The 19545-nt window shown below is 36.3% G+C and overlaps 1 protein-coding gene across 1 annotated transcript in view; it reads right to left on the bottom strand.

Annotated features, from left to right (window-relative positions):
- The window catches only part of sspo (SCO-spondin), a 94741-nt gene that overhangs the window by 55720 nt on the left and 19476 nt on the right, over positions 1-19545 (bottom strand). The window contains 21 exon segments of the mRNA XM_058765946.1: positions 175-423; positions 2828-2965; positions 3712-3881; positions 4143-4293; positions 5431-5613; positions 5788-5925; positions 7062-7214; positions 7317-7527; positions 7782-7882; positions 9015-9245; positions 9924-10160; positions 11476-11885; positions 12867-12960; positions 13080-13229; positions 13319-13428; positions 13536-13663; positions 14570-14772; positions 14867-15001; positions 15859-16115; positions 16927-17021; positions 17475-17658. Coding sequence (XP_058621929.1) covers positions 175-423; positions 2828-2965; positions 3712-3881; positions 4143-4293; positions 5431-5613; positions 5788-5925; positions 7062-7214; positions 7317-7527; positions 7782-7882; positions 9015-9245; positions 9924-10160; positions 11476-11885; positions 12867-12960; positions 13080-13229; positions 13319-13428; positions 13536-13663; positions 14570-14772; positions 14867-15001; positions 15859-16115; positions 16927-17021; positions 17475-17658 — 3728 coding nt within the window.

Genomic DNA, 19545 nt, shown 5'->3' on the forward strand with positions numbered 1-19545 from the left:
TTGCAGACTGTAACTTGTAAATGCATTGCACATTTAAATATACAGCATTGGTATGTCACTAAAGTACACTGAAATTAAAATAGAGATTTTAAACAATATAATTTTCAAATATCATCAGCATTCTAGGACTGTACTCTTGGACTGCATGTTCTTAAATGAGCCGTTGTTTGTGACCTGTGATGTTGTAGTGTCTGAGCAGGTCTATCTGGAGGTACGGCCCGCGTGACGAGTGTCTGTGTTCCTCAGGGGTCCCGGCCGGGAGCTCTCTGTACTCCTCTGGCTCCGGGCTCCAGCCCTGCAGGTCGCTGTGGGGGTCCCGAGCGTGAAGACGTCCCGCTGACGGAGGGTGACCGGGCTGATGGGACGAGGCGCTGAAGCTGCTGGCGGGGAGCGACTGAACGCCCAGAGCGGACCAACACTCATCTATAAAACAACACACAGAATACAGTATGTGAAAACAAAGAGATAGAAATAACTCAGAGGCATCAAAGACTAAATCAATAAATAAACACTAAATAAATAAATATAATAAAAACATCTTTATATTATACAATATACATGATTACTTGTTGTTATAGGTTTTACATTTTCACATAATTAGTACAGCATTTAAAGAGTTTTCATAATAAAAATGTGTATTTGCAAGTGATTTACAGTAGTTTTCTTGACCATATGCATTAAACAAAACGAGAGGGATCATAAACATTGCATTTTTTTTATTTAATGCCATCCTGGATAAGCTGTTTCACATAACAGATGTTTACATATACTGTCGTTCACGCGGCAAATTAATAGCTGAATTTATAAAAAAACATCTGTTCAAAAGTTTACTTATCTTTGATTCTTAATACTGTGTCATTACCCGAATGATCCACAACTATTTTTATGTTTTGTGATGGTTGTTCATGATTACGACGACTTCTATCACAATTCTGACTTTTTTTCTAAATATTGTGCAACAATTGCAATTCTGACTTTTTTCTCAAGCTATAAAGTCAGAATTGTGAAAAAGTCAGTCTATTTTTCCATCAAAACTGAACTTTATAACTCACAATTGTGAGTTTACATCTTACAATTCTGAGAAAAAAAGTCAAAATAGCAAGATATAAACTAGCAATTGCGAGGAAAAAAGAACTGCAAAATAAAATAAAAAACAGAACTGTGAGATGTAAACTTGCTATTGAGATTAAAAAAAGTCTGAATTGTGAGATATAAAGTCATAAGAGTCAGGGTGAGAGTCACAAACTTTTGAACAGGGTGATGGTGTGTAAGTTTTTTTGTTTAAAGATCCTATTTTTTTTTTCATTTGGTACTGCCCTACAAAAGCTACAGAAGATGCTACTGTACATGTTTCTCAAAAGATAATGAAGTACAGTTTACCCTCATCATCCAATTCAAAGAGTTTACACCCCGTGCTCTATGAGCATCTTGTTTCTTTCAATTGTGAACAGATGGATCTCATAATAACACAAGCCACGACTAGAAGGGGTTGAATAATGTGAAATTTGCTGGAAAACCAAAGAATGTGCAGGACCTGGAGGATTTTTCTCAAGAACAGCAGGTAGTTGAACTGCTCAGGTCAAATAAGGCACTTATGAAAAACAATCAATCACAAAACATAAAAAGTCATGGATCATTCACGTAACTACACACATTATTTAGAATCAAGGGTATGTAAACTTTTGAATATGTAAACATCTGAAATAGTTTTTTCAGGACAGTATTAAATTAAAAATAACGTGTAATGCTTATGATCCCTCTTATTTTGTTCAAGTTAATAACACTTTCACTGATTCTGCAAGGGGTATACAAACTTTTGAGCAGAACTGTCTGCATACATACATATATTACTGTCATTCAAATTAGAAATCAGCGAGTAAATCAGTGAATGGCAACTGTTGGTCTGTTTAATAATGGTACTGATCAGCGTTGCCAACTACTTTTCAGGGAAAGTTGCTAAAGGAAGTTTGTTAAAGGTTGCTAAATGACGTTGACCTTACAAAATCATAATGCAAAGTTGTGTCACTACATCAAATCTCAGCAAAAAATATTTTATATATGTTAATTTAGATTTGTTCGTAAAATAATAGAAATGCATAATATAATATTAAAATATAAATAACTATTTTTAAATACAACATTGAATTATTGAACACATTTTGAACAATTATAATTTAAGTTTTATTTTTTATTAGCTATAGTAAACTAGTAAATCTACACATTCTGAACAAGCAGTGTATTAGTTAGTATGCCACACTCTGAGAAAAGTCTGTAAAAATAGGACACAATCTATGTTAATATGAAGGAATTTTCTGTAGTTTAACTTTTTACAGGTTATTTTAAATTACACATTGTATTTTGTGTTTTTTGGTTTACAGTGTTTTAACGGATAATGGATAACGTCCTGGAAAATTACTAGTACCTTTTCCATTTTTCTAGCTATTTTTCTTACAGTGTACTAACTGATCAACAATCACAGATACAAGCTACTAACCAGGTGTATTATAAATGAACAATTATTCAATTATTATCGTTAAATTTAACGATTGCAAATAGCAGCTAACTTAATTCACACGATGTGTGTACTGCTAAGCATCTTTGATTTCCTCTTTTGTGTAATTTAGATGGAAAATGTGTCTTTTTATTGTTTGAGTCACTAATCAAAAGTTGCTAAAAGTTGCCAAATAAATATTAAAAATAGCTAAATTTGTTGCTTGATGCCTTCGGAAGAAAACGTTGCTAGGGTAGTCTGAAAAGTTGTTAAATGTAGCAACAAAATTGCTAAGTTGGCAACACTGGTACTGATGTATGTTTGAATGAAACTGACCTGCGGGTGGCAGAGGGTATGTCGGGACGGTCGGAGGGCCCTCTGGTGGTGTGGAGGGCCTGAGTGTTAATGGCAGGATCATTGGTGTAGTAGTCATGATAGTGCTGCCATTACCTGACAACACAACAATACAGATTTCTGCGTGAGCAACAGCACATTCTGACTGCATGAATAATCTAGTGTTATTATGAATGCAAAAACCACAAGTATAAAATAACAACTATGACAAATGTTAAACCTTTTTCTTCACAATAGCAACACTTGTCTCCTTCCCCTGGAATCAGAATATGACCCTGAAACGGAGAAAAAACGTTACCCAGTTAAACCTGAACATGCAATATCAGTGACAGTTTATAATGAGGTCCCATTATAGCATTAACTAACATTAACAAAGAGCAATCTATTTGTTATAGTATTTATTCATCTTTGTAAGTTAATAAAAATACAACTATTATTTCATTTTAGCTCAGGTCCATTAAATAATATTAAAAGATGTTTCAGAGCAGTTTCAGAGTAATAAACAGAAAAATTAATTAATTAATTATGAAACAAATTTCAGGAATGAGGCAAAAATTTAATGATCAAGAAATTAATATTTAAATAATAATATTTAAAATTTAAATAACATATTTTCATGTTCATGGTTCTCTGATGACAGAGTTCAAATGATATGCAGGTAAACAAATAAACTGTTTAATATTTTTAAAGCGATTTTGTTATAAAAGTATTCATTAATTTATTTAATTTTACATTTCTACAATTTAATTAATTATTAGCTTTTCATCAACTCAGATTCAGGAGAGTTTGGTTTTATTCTCATCTGACAGGGTCAGTTTAGTTAAATCAATAATATTACTGAATATTAAGTGTCTTTTAACACACACACACACACACCTGTGGGCATCCAGTGGCAGCGTAAGGACAGTACGGGACGCACTGCACCGTGAGGTCAGGCAAACACTGGCACATCTGACACTGACCGCCTTTCCAGCGCTCGCCCACCGCATGTGTGTGTCCATGATATTCACACTCGCTGCACGGCTCGGTCTGACAGCTGAGAACACACAAACACAAATACAGCAGGAAAAATATCATGAACATCCGCTTAAGCATTGCACTAGAAATGTCCAGAGTCATCATGGGTTCGATTTCCAGGGAAAGCATGAATTAATCAAATGCAAAAGTAGTTTTTGGACAAAAGCATCTGCTGAATGCATTAATGTAACTAATCAGAACATCTGCTAAAGCAAAATGGCAGATGTGTGTTTTACATTTCCCAGATCTTCAGGATGCTTTGCAACATATTAATACTAACCGCCGAGCTTTCCGGTAAATTCCTCGGCACTGTCGGCCGTTGCCGTGTTTTAAAGGGTTATTCGGGCTGCGGAAAGACCACTGGACGCTCTGGAGTCCACATGGACCCAAACACTCGCCCCACTGGGACCAGGATGACCAGCCACAGTGAACTGATGAAAACACACACGTACGGTGATTAAAAGCCTTGCAGGATACACTTTAACAAGAAACACAGAAAGACAATCATAACATTTAAGCAATAGTAAGTAGCAAATCATGGCTTTGCTGGTTTGTGATGTAAACTAAAGTTTACTGGCTATTTAAAAAAAAAAAGGAACAATATGTCTCATCCCAATTTCCTGTTTCAACAGGAAATGCAACAACATGAAAACTGCATTTGTTAAATAAAGGTTTTCTAAAATGGGGTTCACAAGAAATCTGTAAGGAGTTTGTGAATTCATGAAAAGCTAATAATTCATTAAATTGTAAAAAAAAAAAAACACTCTTACTAAAAAATACATAACATTTTATTTGTTTACCTGCATGTAATTTGAACATTACTGTAACCAACATCAGAGAACCATGAACATGCAAAAGTGTTGTTAAATTATTTCAATATAAATTTCTTGATCATAAATAAAATTATTTTTCTAAATCATAAATAAAATGAAAAATATTTATGCTTTTTTCATTGACATGACTTAATATGGCTTAATAATAATTAAGCATATTTTACAGTAAAAGATTCATTTTTAAAACAACTTAAAATAAATTAATATCAGCATAAATAAATAAAAAACTTAAATTAAAATCACCATCAATCATAAATAAAAAAAGTTTAAATAATAAGAAAATTTAAATAAATGACTTTAAAATACACTGAAATAAAATACTTTCAACCAATCAAATAAAACACTGAAAATGATGAAGTATTTTATTTGTGTACCTGCATGTCATGTGACCAATAACTGAGCTCAGAGAACATTGAACATGTGAATGTTTTATTAAATGAGTGTGAGTGAATGTGTGTGTGTGTGTGTGTGATTGCGTGTGTGTTCTCTTGTTCATCCTATACATTGCAGGGACCAAAGGATAGTAAAACCTGGATTTTTTGACATTGTGGAAAAAAAAAAAAGATTGAAAATACTAAATGATGTTTATCTGAAAGTGTAACAAAGGCAGGTTTTCTGTAAGGGGTAGGTTTAGGGGATATCGTTTCGTCAGTATAAAAAAAATAGACGTCTATGGAAAGTCCCCACAATTCACAGAAACCTAACATGTGTGTGTATTTGAGTGTGTGTGTTCACCTGAGCACTCTGGGTTGGTGTGACAGCGCTGGGCTTGTCCTCGCTCACACACACAGACGTCACAGCCCACTTTGACCTGCTGACCGGGCCAGTATCGAACCCCAGACACCTCACACACACACTCCTCCGGCCGGACACACCGCTGCTCATGATTCATGACCTTCCCATCAGGACACCAGCAGCCTGACACGAAACAACAGAACCAATCAGGAAACCACGAATATACAGTACAGTAATTTTAGTATTTATATAGTATTTACAGTATAGTACCACAGTATTGGCATTCATGAATAGCCCTCAGTGACATTAAAGAAGCTGTAAAGTATTCAGAGAAGTACAGTGTAGTTAACGGCTCACCTGTGAAACACCTGGAGTTGTTGTCACATGTGGTTGCCCCGGATACGTGAGCGCAGGTCAAAGGGCACGGCGCACAGTTGTGTCTGACAAGGCCCGCAGGACAGGAGACGTTAGCGCAGTCGTCCTGAGGACACGGCCCTGAAAAACACATCTGTGTTCAGCTGGGAAACATTCAGAGCTTCATCACGGAGCTCATTTAACAAAAAAAGAGCAGATGAACCGACCTACATCACTACAAACACTGCTGATACAGAAACCACAAGGGCTTTAGCTCAGCAATACTGGGCTGTTACTGGAAATGGCGGGTCTGTAACTGGTGAATATAAATAAAATATTGTTTGGTAAATGGTCTAAAATATAACACCCTTGATTCTAAACACTCTGTGTCATTACCTGAATGATCCATGACTGTTTTTGTGTTTTGTGATGTTATTTTATTAATATTTGTAAAAAAAAATTTATTTTTATTTTCTGTTTTCATTTTAATTTTAGTTAATGTTTTGGTAAGTATTTATTATTTTTAATTAATACTTTTTTATTTCCATATAGCTGGTATTATTTTTTTATTTATTTTAGTTTTTGATATTTTATTACATCAAGTTAAAATGAGAATTCTAATAAAAATAATATGTATTTTTAGTTTACATAAATAACCCTGGTTTTATATATATATATATATAAATATAATATATATATATATATATATATATATATATATATAATAAGTATTTTAATTAATAAGTAGTATAATATGATAAATAATAGGTATTGTTGCACTGCCTTTCATTTTACTTTATTATAACAATATACGTAATATATAATAGTTAACCATTTAAATAAAATATTTTTTCCACACTACAATACTAAGATTATATTTGTTCATAATAGTAACATACAAAAACCAGCATAAACAAATAAACAAAAAATAAACAAATAAATAAATGATGAACTTAAAAATGTATCAATGTATAAACAAACATTGTGTGTACATAAATACACACACACATGTATATATTTAAAAAAAAAAAAAAAAAAGTATAATTACTCTAATATCCCCTGTTGAAATTTAATTACTTTGGCCAACTACTTATGACCAAATTGGACCAGCTCCAAAAAACTGGTCCAGCTATTTTAGATGGATAAAAAAAGCAAGGCCAAGATGGTTATAACTGGAGGTAGACCAGCTTAATCAATGTAATTAACTGGTAACCAGTGAAGATTTAAACTAGTGACCAGTGGTTTATCTGCTCGAGGTTGCTTGTTCTGGTTCTTACTGATGTCTGTAGTCAGGTTAGTTTCTCCAGGTAGTTCTGCACAGGTTCTGCCTCCGTTCTGCGGTGGAAAACACTCTCTCTGACGGACTTCAACACCGCCACAACCTTTACTGCAGTTCGACCACGTGACCCACGGCAGCCAGTAGCCATCGACTGTTGGACAGAACCGAAAACTCAACATCTGACACCGGAACGTTTCTCTTAGACATATGTAAATGCATCAGGTATGTATTTACATGGTGTAATGTATTTTACCGGGGCAGGCGGTGGAGTAGCACTGCTGTCGTTGTGTTTTCTCTCCTCTGCAGGGTCCGTCTGAATCCTCGCGGCTGCAGCGTCTCTGTCGGCTCATGGTTCCTGATCCACAGCTTCGGCTGCAGGGGCTCCAGGAGCTCCAGGGACCCCAGACACCACAGCCCATCTCGTCTGAGACGTCTGCGGGACAGTCTGCTGCACCGTTACACAACTACAACACAACAACAGACAGACCACACTGCCTCAACCACATCCTGAACAATCGTGAACTCACCATCAAACACAAACATTCTTATTTGTTCTCTTACAAACACAAAAACACTGTGATGGGAAAATTAATGATTCATATACCATGGTATTTGCATGGTACTCCAAGGTAAATGTCCAAAAAACAAGGTAGTATTTTTGATGTATAAACACAAATAAACACATTAATATTGATTTCACGCAAATGAGTGTCTGTACCACATTGAAGGGCACACAGGATCCATCAGCACAGGTGAACTCTGGACAGACACGGCTGGTGTTTCCCTCACTAGGTGGCGCTGTGGAGGGACTGACTTTATCTGGAGAGAGAAAATTATACACATTATATATTTTAATGTACATATTTTAATAATTATCACAGTTCCCACACCAGAACTGTTGTGTATCTCTTAGTAAAATACAGCGGTGATTTGTTTCTGAATGAATTAGGTGAACCAATGAATTAGTGGGCTATTCATAAAGAGAGACATTTACATTTGAACGAATCAAATGAATGAATGAATGTATGAATTAATTAATGAATAACTTATTCATTATGATATTTACTGCCACCTAATGGAAGTCTTTTATTTTAGAGTATCATTTCATAAAAAAATAAAATAAAAAAATCATATTTTCATAATAATAAAAAAAAATCCAGAAAAAAAATCCAATTAAGAATTAAAATATTTTTTGTGTTTCTGTGATGTTTTTCACAAAATTCAACATGTAGATCTTTGTTTTATAATGTCATTCTGCATATAGAATAAACAGCTCTATTGATTATAATTCATTAAATATTCATCATCATAAACATTCTAGACATTTTGTTTTGTAGGAACTAACCGCAGAGTATCTCATCCTCTCCTTTAGGGCAATCAGGAATCCCGTTACACACACGTGAAATGTTAACACATGTGCGGTTATCACAGGAGAAACTTCCCGGACAGGGAGGAATCCGTGTGGAACCTGGTGAGAAAAAATAATACATATGAAAACAATCCCCCAAAAAAGTGGCTTCAGTATGTCTAGAACAGATGCACTCGTAAATGTTGGGGATGACTGACTTCTTTCCGGAATAGTCATAGAGGAACTAGCATTTGTGTTTGTGTGTGTGTGTGTGTGTGTGTACAGGTTTATATATCCTGGTGGGGACTTAAACCTGAATACACACAGACTCATGGGGACTCGTGTCATGGTGGGGACCGAAATTGAGGTCCCCATGGGTACAAAAGCTTATAAATCATACAGAATGAGTTTTCTGAGAAAGTAAAAATGCACAAAGTTTCCTGTAAGGGGTAGGGTTAGGTGTAGGGTTGGTGTAGAGTGATAGAAAATACAGTTTGCACAGTATAAAAACCATTACACCTATGGAGAGTCCCCACAAGGATAGCTAACCAGACATGTGTGTGTGTGTGTGTGTGTGTGTGTGTGTGTGTGTGAGATGTTCACCGCAGTTGTCCACGCTCTCGTCTGAGGCGTCTCTGCAGTGGGGCGTCCCGTCACACAGCTGCTGGTGTTGGATGCACTGGTCTCCGGTCTGACAGAGGAACTGGTCAGACTGACATGTGCGGGAACAGTGTTTCTCATCGCTCCCGTCCAGACAGTCCGTCTCGCCATCACAGCGCCACGCTAACGGCACACACTGACCGCTAGTGCAGCCGAACTCAAACTGACTGCATCCTGAAATCACAGCGTCAGTTAGTTTAATAATAAAAACGCTTTATATCTGCATCAAACAAAAAGTATTGCTACTGTCAATACTTAGCTGTTTTATTTTATTTGAGTTATTATTTGTTTATTTTTACTTTATTTTTATGATATGTTATATATGTTTTGTTTACCACAACTATTCTGTTTCTTAAAAAAAAAAAAGTAAATAGCTCAGTTATAATATAGGTCAAATAACCAAAAATGTAGTTATTTTTTGGGGGGGCATTTGAATAAGTTTTTATATATACAGTATTTTGGTATTTTGTAATTATGTTTTATGTAATTAAAAAGTCGGAGTTAAAGTTTTGAGTTAAAGATTTGACCTTTTGATGTCGTTAATATGATAATTTCTGAATTTATTATTTTTGCAGTTCTTGACCCTTATCATATTATTACTTTATTGTTATCCCTGGCAAATGTTTACATTAATGAATGTAAGTTTTCAAAGAAAACACCTTTTTTATTTTCAAGAAAGAAGTAGAATATTTTTTGAATATTTAGCTGATTGTCTTTATACTTGCAAAATAGGAAAGAGATGGTTTTGCAGTTTAGTTTCGAATAAATGCACTTTTTGAACTGATGAGCATTATTAGTATGTGTACATTTTTATTTCAGAAAAGCAAAGAAAATCCTGTTTTGCATGGATACCTTTGACAGGACAGATGAGCTCATCGATGCCGGACGGACAGTCCCTGTGACCGTCACACACTCTCTCTGCAGACACACACTGATCTCCAGGACACTGCAGCTCTCCGATGGCACACACACACCCTCTCTCATCGCTGTAGTCCCCGCAGTCATCGTGACCGTCACAGCGGTGGAGGAACAGAACGCACCGGCCCGATGAACAGCGGAACTCGTCCTGTCTGCACAACACGCCACAGTCTGCAACAACACTCAACATTAACATCACGGCAGGACCTTTTACAGTGACTTCTTATCATGTGAATGATGACAGAATTCTGCTGTAAAGCCTGACATATGAAATCATTTTCTTTACCTTTAGACTAAATAAAAAATCATATATGCATATATGTTATCTGTTATCATATTTGATCCATCAGGTTTTTGCCTCATTCAGTATGAAAGTGAGAATATGGAGGAAAAAACAGCTTCATTTGATTCAGAGGCTTAATATGTATTTTGGTGCAGATTTTGATATTATTTACATTTGATCAGAAATATCAGATTCTAATCTCTTGTAATGTAATCAGTTAGATCAGCCAAAATGACTCTTTCCTTCATACAAAATGCTTTCAGTAATATTTTTGGGTATTAATGCATCATTATCTGATTTGCATAATTTCTATATCTACAACAAAGACAACACTTGCAAATAAACTATGCATGTCCAAAATATTAATATCATATCAGTTATCGGCATGCTCATTTTCTCTTAAATTTACATGTAGATAATATTTGCCATTTTAATGATTAATAACATTACTAATTTAATAATGATTGTTTATTATACTTTATATTAAATGACTATGTTAAGCCTAAATTCACTTGCAGCGTATAAACTAATGTTATTAGTCTTATGTTTTCAGACAAAAATATTTAATTTACTGCATATTCTCATATTTACATGGCCAAAAATGTTAAATTCTGATGCTTGTAATGTAAAACAACAAGATCTTTATAAAAGAATAGCAAGTACCTACATACGATCATATAAATATCAGTCATAAATCTATATCTCCAATAATATGTCTTGATATGTAATATGAGATTGAAATGATTCAAACATATAATTCAATGCAATCTGATGCTGATGGAGAGATGAAGAAATAAACGCTCCTCAGAAGATGTGAGATGAAGATCATTCCTCCGCTGAGGAACAGTGAAAGTAAAGCTCCTGAAAAGATCCTGATGATCAGATTTGAGACGCACTGATTTTTCTAGAAAATGATTGATGGAGAATCAAGTAAAGCTGAGCTGCTTCAGTCCAGTAAGTGTTCATCTGGAGATATGACCAAAGTTATTCTGACGTTTACTTGAGAAAAATCAGTCAAGATTTGACCGCAGAAAGACATGGATGTTTGTACAATTACACTAAAAGACCTTTTACTTCCAAAAACAAAAGTCAAAACTATCAATCAGACGACAGAAAGCATGGAGTAAATTGTGTGTGACAGGATTTACAGCAAGGTTTTGATCATGTTGATGATTTAAAGCCTTATAAATTCTTCAAACATACCGTGTTCATCAGAATCATCAGCAAATCCACAATCCAGCCTCCCGTCACAGACTTTATGCGCTGGCAGACAGCGTCCGCTCGCACACCTGAACTCTCCGGCCGGACAGCCAGGTTCTGGTGAGGTCGGGGCACAGAAGTCCTCGTCCGATTGGTCGGCGCAGTCGGGATGACCATTACACCTGAGCTCCAGCGGTAAACAGGCCCCACCGGAGCAGCGGAACTGATCCGGAGGACAGGTGGAGGGACAGACCTCATCCGAACCGTCGCCGCAGTCGTCCTCATTATCACAGAGCCAGACGGCAGGAATACAGCGCTGAGAGCCGCCGGAGCACAGGAACTCTGAGTCCTCACAGGGAGACGGAGGAGGACATGGAGATCCAACACAACGCCACAGACCATCAGAACAAGAGCTGAGGGACAGATGACAAAAGAACAAAAGAATTCAATGCAAAAACTTCTTATTCTATACTACGCACAATCTAGTTTAATCAAGCACAATCCAATGCATATTTAAATTAATTGTCATTTAATTCAGCCCAAACACTCCTGCTTTCTTCATACAAACTGCTTTCAGCAATATGTTGGGTGTTTATGCATCATTACATGATTTGGACAATTCCTTAATTAAAGACAGACAATATGTGAAAATAAACTAGTGATGTACAAGATATCAATACCATATCAGTTATGGGCATACTCATTTTACTAACATAAACAATGTAAATTATCTAAATGTTTTTGAGCATTAATTCACTGGTAGAATTTAAAACTACTGATTTAATTTTTACTTTTATATTTTTAAATGTTTAGACAAAATAGTGCATTAAAATAGTAGTTTTATTGTTTTTTTTAGTATAATTAATTTTTATGTTTTTAGACAAAATAATATTAAACACTAAACAATTTAAATTTTTATATATTTATTTTGTTTTTACGCAAACTAGTATATTAAATGACTAATTTCAGTACATTTTAATTTATGTTTTTAGACAAAATAACATTAAAATAATAATTTTGGTACATTTTAATTTATTTTTGTTATGTTTTTAGCAAAATGGCACATTAAATAATAATTTTAGTAAAATAGCATATTTTATTTGTTTAATGTTTTTAGACAAAATTGTACATTAAAATAGTAATTTTAGTTAAATCTTATTTATTTATTTATTTTTTATTTTTATTTATTTATTTACCACAGAATGAAAATAATAAGCATTGGCTAGAATTTTGATGCACAATCTGTGCATTCCTAAAATAAACAACGCAATCAGCACATGTAATTAGTAAATTTCCCTTCGAAGAAAATTAAATTAAAAATTATAAAAATTTTTGTAATAACATTTGTTGCAGCAATTAACCTGTAAGATGACAAACAGACCCTCTAAACTGACCAGTTCTGACAGTGTTGAGTGACAGTCGCTACTGCTGGAAATAAAGATCCGTCCCACTCACACGGACACTGAGACGGAGGAATACAGGCGTCACCTGCAGACGACAGACAGACATCAGACATCCTGTATTCAACAAACTAAAACCGCACAACAAATACTAGAAAACGCATCAGATGAACACATAAGGCACACACATAAACAAGCTCCTCTTACCGTGTCTCACAGTGCCGTGAGGACAGAAACATCCCTCCACACAAGAGAGGGCGCTGCAGAGGGGATCAGAGACAGAAGGAGTGCCGGGACACGCTGGAGAACAGGCAGGACCGCAGGCCTCATAAACCAAACCGTTCTCACACTGCAGCGCTGGAGACACACAACAGGACACAATATTATACACACAAAATGTATAGAAGTCAGTGGGATGGGCATAATAACTCACTGAGCAGACTCACGGCAGAGTTCCTGTGACCTCCAGCGCACATACGCTCCTCTGCGGTTACACTCTTCAGCATACGCAGCTACAGCCGTACACAAACACTCACAGTCACCGCCTGAGTCACACCTGCAAAACACAGCAAACCCTTAAAAGCCCTCAGTACAGTATGAACAATACAGATCCTGATGCATATGATACACTGAATATCAGCTTTCAGTGAGTGGGTTTCTTACCCGCAGGCGTCAAAGACACACCAGTCGTAGTACTGCTGGAACGGCACTTCTGAGTGACACGAGCTGAAGATCTCCTGATTGATCACCGCACACTTCTTTTTGGCCCACGTCACCCGGTGAGGGTTGATCTGAAGGTCAAGAAAGGTCATTTAACATTTACAAGAACTACTGTGATAAAGATACTTTGTCTGATATTTGATCATATAAAATTATTATTCTATATTTTCTTATTCTTTTAGTTTTACTTTGATTTGAATGATTATATGACATGATATGTTTGCTGTGAAGCACTCTGTAAACATTTTAGCCTGTGTTATATAAATTAAGTCTGTCTTACTTGAAAGATCCAATCAGGAATTACATAATTTCCGTACAGACCGTTTTTGCCTAAACTTCTGGGAAAGGTGATCTTAGTAATCTTATTTCTCACCTGATTTGAGATTTACATTTAGATAACATTTGCCAAGTTTATGGTTAATATGATTTTATTTTTACCTTTAGATTTTTTAATGACAAAATAGTATATTAAAAATGGCAATTTTCTTATATTTTTAGACAAAATACTGTTAAAATTGTCATTTTAGTAATATTTTTATGTTTTTAGACAAATAAAAAGTAATTTTAGTAAATTTTTATATTTTTGTTTTTTATGAGCATTTTAAAATTTAGAAAAATAGTATTTTGTATTTTTAATTTTAAACAAAATAGTATAATAAAATAGTGCATTTAGTAAAATTGTATTTTTTATTTATTAAAATACAGTATATTGAAAAAGTAATTTTATTATCAGTCATGTTTATCATTAATCTCTTATTAACCATAGAATGAAAATAATAATCCACATTAGCCAGAATTTGTACGCAGAATCTATGCATTCTAAAAATAAATAATACAGCATCAGCACATGCAATTCATTCATAGAGAGTTCATCCAAAAGATATGAGAGCATTTACTCAACTCAGACAATGAAATTGTAATTTATAAAGAATTAAATTCATTATTTTTGCAATTCTGTTTGGTGCTGTACTGCTTACAACACAGGGGTCACGGAGATCCTGGTCTGAGACGTCAGGGCATGACGGGCTGATCTTCCAGGAGTTTCCAAACAGTTCTGGGGTGGACTCCATGATGCTTTGTCTCGTAGTGAAGTCGTTCTCTGCATCTCCATCAAAATTTCCACACAATCCTCCGACTCGGCCACGTAAATGAGGCATCAGCCGGACGTAAACACGCATTCCTGTGTGACAGATACAAACAGCTGTTCATCACATCAGCAGTGTTAAAAAAAAAATCTAATAATTGAACATAGAACGAAATACGAATGGACATACCTCCATCCCAGAGCAGAGTGACTCCGAGTCGAGACGAGAGGGACACAAATAGCCCGACCCGCTCCAGAATCAAACCACTGCCTGAATACAACTTTGGAAGAGTCACTGGAACCCCGTTGACCGTCACAGCTTTACCTGAGAGAATAAGACATGTATGAGCTGATGTAATTCACAAACATGATCACAAGATATGAAAATATTACTCACATCAATCTGAATGCAGATCTGATGTAACTTATAAATTGCTTTTTGTCACATTAATACAGTGCAAAATTAAATCAAATAAATAAATCTAGATGGAATAAAATATATTGTTAATTAATTAAATAAATAATCTAAATAAAATAAAATGAAATACATATACTTTTCCAATAAATAAATATATATAGATGAACACAATAAATTATAATAAATAAAATAATCTAGATACAATATAATTAAATATATCAAGATACAATGCATTTTAAATAAATAAATGAATGAATTTGTATAGAATAAAATGAATTATAAATTAATTAATTAATTAATCCAGATCAAATTAAATTAAATACATATACTTATATCAGTCAATAAATGCATCTAGATTAATAAAATGAACTAATTATGAATATATAAAATAACCTAGATAAAATAAAATTAAATACATATATTCATAAATAAATCTAGATAGAATCAAATTAAATATAAATCAAATTATAAAAAAATCAAATAAAAGAAATAAAATAAAAATTGTCAACATGCAAATGTTAATAAAACACGTTCTACACTAAAATAATGTGTATTCCTTTACTTATGAAATTAAAATAAATGAAAACTCTAATACATAAATAATAAATAACTTAAATACATATATATTCTTAATATATATATATTAGTATTAGTTTTTATAATTAAAGCAATAGTGATCTAACAATATAACAGCTGCTATATTCATATTGATGAGTAACTCTCTCCTGTGTGTGTGTGTGTGTGTGTATTGATGTGTGTTTCACCTCTGAGCAGGTGTATGGCCGTGTTTCCCACGGTCAGAGTGACAGATTTGGTGCAGGTGACTCCTGTACTGCCGCAGGGCACGTTCTCGGCGCTGACGCTGAACAAACCGCTGCTCTCCTGCGCCAGAACGTACTCACAGTCGCCCAGGAAAGAGTAATATCGGCCGTCAAACGTGATGTAGTGAGGGTCACCGGTGGCCACGCAGGTGCCAGAACACAACGACTGACCGCAGTGCCAGCGCTGCTCACGACACACACTGTCAACATGAACAACAGGTTTATATATGACAGTAACATGCATTTACAAAAGCATTGGGCTTCGTTTCACATCATAAGCAAAGCATCTTTTCATGTTGTGTTGTTTTGGTTACCATTAGCTTCCAGTGAATAAATAAATAAATAAATAAATACTCAGACAATTCTCAAATTATCTTCTTTTATGTTCCACAGCAGAAGATGGTCATACAGATTTGAAACAACAAGAGGGTGAGTAAACAATGACAGAATTTTAAGTTTTTAGTGAACTATCCCTTTTAAAACCCTTTAATCTCATGGCATTATTTATGCAATTGTAATTGCATAGTAAATGCATTCATGCCTCCTCTGAGCTGTAATAAAAAGTCTGTGTATATATTTAGTTACCAATTCATATGCAGCTTCTGAAAAAAATAATATAATCATGGCTGTCATAGCATAAAGGTTTATGTGTAATAAATTATATGATGAATCAAATATTTCTTTCTAAAGCAACGTTTTGTAATTTGTCTATTTGATGCTTTTCTCATTTAACACAATAATTACTTTACATGATTTTTGGAGGATAATTTTTTAGCCAAATTTGAAGTGTTATTAATTAGCACCCAAATTAATTTCAGATTAAAATATTTATTCATTTATTCACAGACAACTCTAATAAGTTGCTGTATTTATATAACATGTTTCATGTTTTTCTATATATATATTTGCATGTTGATTTAACATATAGGCTGCATTTATTTAATCAAATATTCACGCAAAAAAGTAATAAGAAAGAGAAAGATATATAAATAAATTGCTGTTCCTGCTCACCAAGTGTTGCAGTCTTTAGAAATGGAGTCATTGGTGAAATAAAGTCTGCCGTTGTGGTGACACGGACACTCGTCTGGCTTTACACACTGATCCCCCTATTAGTTAAAAAAATAATCAAAAGAGAAAACAACATGAGAGATTTATAGAGGTTATAATGACACAAATTTGTTTTAAAAAGAGTGCTAGTTTAGCCATTAATTATGTTTATGCCCTTAAAACCCCATGTGTTTTGTGGTTTTATATCAATATCTGTTTGCATTAAGAACATGTATATGCTCTACTCTATTACTACAAGTCATAAAATGCTACCATATAAGTCATAAAATGCAGACATACAGTACACATTTTACAGTGGGAACAGACTAATATGACTCATCATGCTCTCAGTTTTGGTCCAATCAAATGCTTTCTAGAATGAGAAGGTCCCGCCCCCTAATGTGCCTCTAGCAGCAAATCATGGTCATCAACAGGAAATGCATGAACACATGAAGGAAAACTGTGCATGTCAAGCAGCGTGATGGTGTTTATGTAACTGAGAGGAGACACACCAGCAGCACGGTTCCCTCAGGACAGACGCAGCCGTGGATGGGGTCAGCACACGCGTCCAGAGGAGAGTTCGGACTGGAGCAGGTCCTCAGACACGATCGAGGAGAGAAGATCAGAGAGCCTGGACACTGATTGACCTCAGGACACGAGAGATCCGTGCAGTTCCACACGCCGCGCGCACAAACACTACAAACACACAGTTCACAAACATTACTGCACATTAGCTGTGCTTGATCATGCAAAACCTGCTGCCGCGCTGCTGGAGTGTTCTGGGTGGTTGCAAGCAGTGTAACTAAAACTAAGCTAACATTTTATTTGAGTTTTTTTCACTTTGCCTGAAGAAATACACAACATGCTTTCAGTCTGTCAACTGGGAATCTGTTTTAAAACACAACGATCATAAATCTCTTTCTGTGCTCTATTATTTTATTGTATGTACAGTTGTTTTGTTCGGAGGTCACACAGAGGTCACACTGTTTGGTGAAAGAAGGAGAGTGAAGAAAGGTCGATGTATAACCACGTGTTTGACAAGTCAACACCGAAGAGATGCTCTGAATCCCATTTAAACCTCAACCTGCAGCAACAAAAATCATTAGATCACTTATAAATTTCTGTGTGTTGTTGCACTGGTGTCTGTGACTGCATGCGCATCTCAAACTTCGGAGGATCTCTTTACTGAAGTCACTTCTCTTCATTATTTGTTTGAATTGTGTTTAAAACATCAGGTGTTTTTGGTGATTTTTAGTGGCTGTATGAAGTGAGTTCAAGTGGAGAGAATCAAATAAATAAACAAACAAACCAACAAACGTCTCGGTTACGTATGTAACCCTCGTTCCCTGAAGAAGGGAACGGAGACGTCACGTCGGATGACCGACGAATTGGGATCTCGCCAGAGAGACCAATCCACTTCGAGTGTAACTAAACGAGCCAATGGACATTGGCATGCGATCATTGCATCCAGCTGCCGCTGATCACAGCGTGAGTATAAGAGGCAGCGGGTGCACCGCGACATTCATGCTTTCGCTGAGGAGCCGAGCGGTGACCCGGCCGCTCAGCGGTGGTACAGCAAACTGTGGCGACGGGACGTGGCGTCTCCGTTCCCTTCTTCAGGGAACGAGGGTTACATACGTAACCGAGGCGTTCCCTTTCAGTCGGTCACTCTGAGTCACGCCGGATGACCGGCAATTGGGATCCTACCAAAACGCCACAGGAGCTGCCCTTCCAGTGCCCTGTGTAGACCTCTTGATCCTTCCTATAAGGCAGACGATAGGACCGGGCTCTACACAGAGAAGGTCAACTACTGTTGTTCCTTGGACAACCCAGACAGTAGGACTTGGAAACACTGGGAAGCATGCCCTTCCGTTTGGAAGAGGCACACTGCGGAGTCACCTCCTCCCAGAGGGGTTAAGTGGCATTTAGACATGTGAAGTAACCCCGTGAGGGCCCTATTGCACATGGAAGTCTCTGAGATGGCACAGGCTGCATCACTAGAGATGGCAGAACATGGTCTGCCAGGGGAAACACGGCTCTAATAAGCATACCGTGGAATACACATATGGGATCCCGGCAGGGTCTCTCATATGGGCACTAGCCTCACATCAGATTTCAAGAATTCATTGGCTGAAAGGCCTGGCGCCGGACGCCGTCCGGACGCCGGAGTGCTGGAGGACTCGACAGGGTTTGCCTGGTTAAGGAACTCTCTGGAGAATTAGGCGAAAGAACGCCGCAAGCCGACTCTGAGCCGGGCCTCTCAATGCCACTACCCGTTTGAGGTGAGAACACAGGAGGAAACCGGTTCGACACGCAGGCTATAAAACCTAGCGAACGTGTTAGGAGTCGCCCAACCCGCAGCTCTACAGATGTCTGCTAGCGAGGCACCACGAGCCAGCGCCCAGGACGATGCGACACCCCTAGTGGAGTGAGCACGCAACCTGAGCGGGTAGGGCACACCTTGTGCTTCATAGGCCAAGGTGATGGCATCCACTATCCAGTGGGCCATCCTCTGCTTGGAGACAGCCTTCCCTTCTGCTGTCCTCCGTAACAGACAAAGAGCTGTTCTGAGGTCCTGAAGCT

Source organism: Onychostoma macrolepis, chromosome 24, assembly GCF_012432095.1.
Source record: "Onychostoma macrolepis isolate SWU-2019 chromosome 24, ASM1243209v1, whole genome shotgun sequence".
Classification (NCBI taxonomy): domain Eukaryota; kingdom Metazoa; phylum Chordata; class Actinopteri; order Cypriniformes; family Cyprinidae; genus Onychostoma; species Onychostoma macrolepis.